Below are 7,106 nucleotides of genomic sequence, written 5' to 3' on the forward strand. Positions count from 1 at the left end.
TGAATTGGAAGTTAAAAAATAAAGAGAATAGTAAATGGCAAGGCTATGTCAAATCCAGGTTCTGTGACTAAGGATTAAGTGTAATTTGCAACTACAACTCCTCTTAGGTATTTAACTTCGAAACATGACCATTATATTTTTTTAAATAATTGGTGTTTTCCATTCATTTTAATCTAAAAATAAGTGATCCAGGATTTCAAAAAGTAGAATTGTGTTTGAGAATCAAATCTAGAGAGAAATTATGTACTTACAAAAACCACCGAGCAGAAAAAGATTTGTATTCAATGATCATAAAGTAGAATATGAATGAATTCTTGCTGAATGGATGAATGAATGGATGAATGGATGAATGAATGAATGAATGAATGAATGAATGAATGAATATGCAAACTGTGGTTTCCTAGACTTGAGCTCTAGTCAGAACTATCAGGTGTGTCTGTTAAAGGATTTACCTGGATGTCAGGTCTGCGGAACTTCTTAGATTTTGACCTCAGTCCATAAGCCACACTATCACCTCGGCCATCATATATGTCTACTGTGGGGACAACTGGAGTGAAAACTTCAGTTGCTGGCAGGTCTGTGGGAAAATCAGTAACCAGTTCATCGGATTCATCAGAATGGTGAGACTCATCAGACTGGTGAGAATCATCAGTGTCATCTACTTCATCAGAGTCATTCGAGTCGATGGAGTCCTGGCTGTCCACATGGTCATCATCATCTTCATCATCCACATCATCCATGTGGTCATGGCTTTCGTTAGACTTACTTGGAAGGGTCTGAAAATTAAAATGGCCAGGAAAATTAGTGTATGGGTTTTTATTTTCCCTTAGTCTTCATAGCACATTAGTCTTTGCTATCTTTTTATTTAGTTTCAGAATCTTTGCATTCACAGTATACACCATGGCTTTTAGGAGCTAAAGTGAGCATCTTCCAATTTCTCTTTTAACACAGGGATTAATAACATTCTAAGGAACTTTTCCTACTTTCCAACAAAAATTATTTTCATAGATATTTTCAAGCCAAATATGTGAGTATAATCTTCATATCAATAGCATTGTTTTGCCTTATACATATTAAACATTATTTAATTTACTAAATTCAATGATGTAATAGATACAGACACATAATTATGAGACTTTTTAAAATTTGAAATGAGATTTATCAAAAGAGAAGAGTATCCCTATTTTAATGTGTGTACTAAAATCTATAACCCCTTTCCTATTAGCATGGATAATTGAAAGGTGACTGTTATGCATGTGTGTATAAACTGCAGCTCAAAACTGTCCTTGAATTAAACAATTAATGTCCATTAAATTTCAGATTGACAAATATATTGGGTAATTTAACTTGATTTAATATTCTTAGTATATTCAAATTGAATCTTAAGGAAAATAAATTTACTCTTTGCTTAGCAAATATATGAATGATCCTAATAAAAAGAATAGTTGTCAAATAAACTATTTTATTAGGAAAGAGAACTTTCCTAAAGGCAAAATCTTAGCTTTGATAGGCATTAATTAGATGCTTATTAGATATTTGATATCTACAAAATACCTTAAATAAATTGCAATCAGCTTAATGTTTCAAATAACAGGCATTAATGAACATTTTCTGTAATGCTAAACATATCTGAGGAAACCTAGTATTTCTGATATTTAGTAAATACATGTTTTCTTTCTGAGCAAGTTTTAAAGACTGCCAATTTACTGGAAAATTAGCTAATGAAATTTCATCAGAAGAGAATCCAGGCAATGGCTTCTTTCGTTTCTTCAAGGTATGATGGGCCTCTGATTGAAAATGAGAACTTACCTCTTGTTTAAAGTCATTGGTTTCTTCAGAAGACACAGCATTCTGAAGAAGGAATGGCACATGTTAGTGTGCATCACACATGCCTAGCTTTTTTATTCAAAAGTTAACCTTTTTAATCCAAAGCAGTTTTTATTTTTCTGCCTCATCTGTGGATGGCTTAACACGGGAAGAAGCCAACATGGCAGATCAGTCAATGTCCTAAGCACACGCTTGCCAGCGGGCAGGCAGGATTCATCTGAGCAGCCCAAATGGCCTGCTTGTAGCTATCTTTCATCGTTGTAGTTTAATTATGAGAAGTTTAAAAATACCTGTGGGGCTAGGAGATTCTGCTTCTGAGATGGGTCAGGCTTTAACCATGTGGCCACAGCATCTGGGTATTTGTTGTAAAGCTATAAAAAAGTTGCATGTTTATCATTATTAAAAAAAGAAACGTAGGGATGAATGGAAAAAACAACCATTCTTCACCAGTCTTGATGGATAAACATAATATGCATGCATATAGTCACTCAGACCCTTAGGTACCTTTTTGTAATTTTTTTTGTTGTTGCAGATTCATTTAATACACTCTTATGTAGCACTTACTGTGGGCTAGGCACTCTTTCAAATTGCTTTACAAATATGAACTCATTTGATCCTCTCATTCCCCTATGAGATGGGTATCATTAATATTCCCACCTTACAATCAGCCACAATGCAGTTAAGTGGTAGGAAATGGCAGAGCCAGGCAGGGGTCAAACGCAGGCAAACTAGCTCTTAACCCTGAACTTCACACTGTGCTTTCTTTTTGTATGTTTGCTGGCTGAATTTTCCTCTCAGAAAAAGCACATCTAAACCAGACGTGCCTTTAATTACTGTTGATCTTCACTGTGTCCAGTCCATTGAACAAGAAGGAACTCTCTAAGGCTGTGCTGTCTAATACAGTATACTCTAACCACATGGGGCTGTTTACATTTAAGTTAATTAAAACGAAATGGCCGGGCACAGTGGCTCTTGCCTGAAATCTTGGGAGGCTGAGGCAGGCAGATCATGAGGTCAGGAGATGGAGACCATCCTGGCTAACACAGTGAAACCCCCTTTCTACTAAAAATACCAAAAAAAAAAAAAAAAAAAAAAAATTAGCCGGGCATGGTGGCCGACACCTGTAGTCCCAGCTACTCAGGAGGCTGAGGCAGGAGAATGGCGTAAACCCAGGTGGCAGATCTTGCAGTGAGCTGAGATCGTGCCACTGCACTCCAGCCTGGGCGACAGAGCGAGACTCCATCTCAAAAGAAAAAAAAACAAAGAAATAAGGTAAAAATTCAGTTCCTCAGTTGCACTAACCTACATTTTGAGTGCTCAATAGCCATATGTATCTGGCAGCTATCTTACCAGACAATGCAGAAATATAATATTAAAATCATTGCACAAAAGTTCTATAGCTCTAAGGTGCCAAAGATGTAAATGAAATGGATTTTTCTTTAGCCAAGTTATTTATCTGGAAAATACTGATAATATGCTACTGCAGAGGAGTGGAAATTGCTCTATGTAAGTGTCATCTGATCTTCTGAATCATCCAGGGCCAATCATTACATCTCCCTGTCATTCAGAATAACTCTGGGGGTTGTACAGAGTCCCTTCTGCAGCCACCTAAGGGGTGGATGGGTAGACAGAAAACCAGTCAGAAGTACTAGAGTTTCTCTCACGGCTGGCTCTAACCAGAGGGGCTTCATACTGGGCTTCTCTGAAAGGTTTTGCTGAAAGAAGGGGTTCCTTGCTTTAAGAAGATGGAAAAACAGCTGGGCGCGGTGGCTCACGCCTGTAATCCCAGCACTTTGGGAGGCTGAGGCCGGCGGATCACAAAGTCAGGAGATCGAGACCATCCTGGCTAACAAGGTGAAACCCCATCTCTACTAAAAATATAAAAAATTAGCCGGGCGTGGTGGCGGGCACCTGTAGTCCCAGCTACTCGGGAGGCTGAGGCAGGAGAATGGCGTGAACCCGGGAGGTGGAGTTTACAGTGAGCTGAGATTGCGCCACTGCACTCCAGCCTGGGCGACAGAGCGAGACTCTGTCCCAGAAAAAAAAAAAGAAGATGCAAAAACAACGGGACTAGATGCGTTCAGAGTTTTTCTCTTCACTTTTTCATATCTATCTATCTATTCTCATGACACATGTAATACAGGCTCGGAGAGAATGGATTTATAAGTTAAATTTATAATTTTTAAAACCTAATATGAAGAAAATAAAGGTACGCAAAATGAATAGACTAAAAACCACCCAGTAATCCTAACACTCACAGATAACCAGTGTGTATTTTCAGGCATATATCCTTAGAGACTTCCCCAATTTTTTGGGGAAGCTTTAAGTTTCTGGGATTCTAGAAGGCTGGGCCTTGAGCTCTTCACTTATTTCTTAAATTGTTACGACTCCACGTGCCTTCTAAAATGCATCTTTGCCATGTTTTCATTTATTAAAAAGGCACTAATTCTTGCCTGAAATAGTATGACCTCTATCTTCTCTGGAGATGTTAATTTTTCTGCTTTATTATTAGGATTCAACACCTGTGTTTTCAAATCAGTTGGAAAACAGACACACACACCCCCACACACAAACACACACAGAATACTTCTTTTAATGTCTTCATTAAGAAATCTAATTGCAGTGACCCCCAAGGCAACTCTATTTTGGCCTTTATTCTGTTCAACTGGAATTGAACTCTGTGTGCCTTTTTGTCCAAGCTGCTGGGGACAATGCCCATTTGTTGTTTGGTTGGCACGGTTTCATCTGTTGTGGAGGGGTAGGTACATCTTTAGTGCTGGTCAAATAATTATAATAAAGAGTTTGGTTGGGCTTATGTTTGGTTGGAAAATGTGATCTAACATCAGCTGACAATCACAATAGATACAAACAGCACACATAGACTTTCTTTTCACAATGGGCTTCTCAGCTAATATCTCAGATGATATTGTGAATATTATGGTCATACAAACAGTTCTGACTAATATCCGATGTGAATTTTAAACTTAGCAATCCACTAAATAAAGCAAAAGTTGGAATTTTCTGCTTTTAGATCAATATGTGGACTAATGGAAAAAAAGTCACACAGCTTCGTATAACTCATCTTACATGCTATACTGGCCTAGACATTATTATATTTAAAATATCTGGGTTGGTTTTACAAACTTATATTTATTAAAAACTATACTGTGCTTGGTACTGGCCTAGATTCATAGCAGGCAGTCAATAAATACTTGTAAACCAATAGATTTGACTGAGAAGATAAGTAATTTTGCAGCAAATATGTTTGTTGCGCCTCTCGCTGTAATTGAGTAAATGATTTCACTATGTAATAAACCTAAAAGATGCTTACCTGCTTTTCCTCAGAACTTCCAGAATCAGCCTGTTTAACCTTTGAAACAGAAAAGATGAAGAAAGATTACAAGAATGTCCTCCTAGCACATAGAAGCACACAATTCAGTTATTTTCAGGAATTTTCTTTAAGATTCAGCTGTACTCACTGGCAGGGCATAGGCGATGCCTAAGAGGCAAAAGCAAATCACTGCAATTCTCATGGTAGTGAGTTTTCCTGCAAAACATTTCATAAGGAATAGCTGACATCTTCATAGGTTAAAACAATGGTACCTTTTTGTACTACCACATTACAAAATAATCACAAATAAAATATATTTTCTGTAAAATCTTTTCTACTTAGAGAAGTCTTTTCTTTTTAGTATTATGGTCTTTCAAGTTAATATTTATATTACCACCTATTCTCCATCTTTATTAGGCAAGGGAAAGGGAAATTTTACAAGTCTATGTTTATTCAACTTTTAAATTTAGAGTTCCAGAAATTATACGATTACTACCTTATATATCTAGCTCTACTAAACCTACAAACAGATCAACAGTAACTTAATTCTATTAATAAGCTAGTATGGGAATACTTTTTAGAGAAGAAAAAGCACAGAGAAAAAAATGAAAAAAATTTGCTTTATTCGTTTTTCCAATATGTACTTTAAATGTGATTTTTAGCTTAAATTATTAAGTAGATGCTACTTAGGTGAAATGAAACTATCTCTGAAATTTGTTATTTAAGTAAGATGTTCTAAAAATTTGAAATGCAAAGGAAAACATTGAAAATAGCCAACAACTTTTCTATTTGTAATAATAAGCCTACATAGTGTCATGCAGGTATCTTGGTGAATATTTTAACAGCTAAATTTAGCAGTAACATATTCAGAAAGGGTTTTCTTCCCCTTGAAAATAAGATACATCATTTAAAAAATAGCATTGTAATTGGCTTACTTAGTCTAAAAGATCCCTTTTCTTTTACATTCCTGCAGTCACCCATTGAAAATGATATAGGTATAATTATTCCAAAGGGGAATTGAATTTTACTATTTTCTGATTAGCCGCAGTAGTTTCCGTTCTTTTGAGGACCCAGTGGAAGTATTTTTAAGTTTTATATTTGATTGGCATTCCAAATATCTAGACACCTTTGTTCCAGGAGACCTGCAATGTATCTAATCTGCTTATTAAAAAGGCTAGAAAATTTAAATCTGTTTAACAGCATTATAATTAAAAATATTTTTCCTTAGAACTTGAACTTCCCCATGAAATTGAGCTGAATGCACAACCCAGCAGCAAACTGAAGGCATACCTTGGCCGGCGTTTGGCTGAGAAGGCTGCAACTGGCCTGACAGGAGTCCGGTCTCAGACGATGCTGTGCTCTCTGCCTCCTCCTCCCGCTGCTGACAGCCAAGCCCTCCCAGAATTTAAATGCTGCTGCAGACATCCTCCACCAACACAGGGAGGCGGAGAGATGTGTCATGAGGTTTTCTGCCACTGCCCAGCCCACCTGCTCCCACACTTCCCCCTCTGGTTTTGTGGTTAAAACAAAAAAACAAAAACGCACACACACACATCTACAGTTAAAACATTACTTATGTACAATATCATTAACTAGCTTTTTCATTTACAGGATGGGCATTCAGCATCCAGGAAGAGCACTTAGGGATCCCATGGAAAAGGGAGAAAGTAGGGAAAAACATTAATGTAAAATTAAATAGAAAGGAGTTTTGTTTCTTTCAGTTTAAGTAACATAAAAGTAATATCTGCAACCACTCTTGCCTATATGATTATACTTATTGAAGAACTATATTTCTAGAAGGCTATTGTTCAAGCCTGCAAAGAGTTCAGAAAACCTGCCTCTGTCCTTTACTACTCAAGCTTAGCTTTGTGATTTCAAGTATGCAGTGGCTTGTTACTTAGACAAAAGACACTAGTGACATTAAAATATAAAATTCTATATAAAAGAG

The 7,106-nt window shown here is 36.7% G+C and overlaps 1 protein-coding gene across 7 annotated transcripts in view; it reads right to left on the reverse strand.

Annotated features, from left to right (window-relative positions):
• The window catches only part of SPP1 (secreted phosphoprotein 1), an 8,038-nt gene extending 1,192 nt beyond the window's left edge, over window positions 1-6,846 (reverse strand). Inside the window, exons 1-7 of one of the 7 annotated variants that reach the window (XM_025385095.1) lie at window positions 6,449-6,600; window positions 5,307-5,374; window positions 5,159-5,197; window positions 4,415-4,603; window positions 2,118-2,198; window positions 1,810-1,851; window positions 453-776 (exon numbers count right to left, since the gene is read on the reverse strand). In XM_025385095.1, the coding sequence (XP_025240880.1) occupies window positions 453-776; window positions 1,810-1,851; window positions 2,118-2,198; window positions 4,415-4,546 (579 nt within the window). In that variant the 5' untranslated portion in view covers window positions 4,547-4,603; window positions 5,159-5,197; window positions 5,307-5,374; window positions 6,449-6,600. Of the gene's footprint in view, window positions 1-452; window positions 777-1,809; window positions 1,852-2,117; window positions 2,199-4,414; window positions 4,791-5,158; window positions 5,198-5,306; window positions 5,375-6,448 lie in introns of those variants that run through there. The other 6 variants (XM_025385097.1, XM_025385098.1, XM_025385102.1 and 3 more) reach the window with 6 other exon arrangements.
• Between the last annotated feature and the right edge of the window lie 260 nt (window positions 6,847-7,106).

Source organism: Theropithecus gelada, chromosome 5, assembly GCF_003255815.1.
Source record: "Theropithecus gelada isolate Dixy chromosome 5, Tgel_1.0, whole genome shotgun sequence".
Classification (NCBI taxonomy): domain Eukaryota; kingdom Metazoa; phylum Chordata; class Mammalia; order Primates; family Cercopithecidae; genus Theropithecus; species Theropithecus gelada.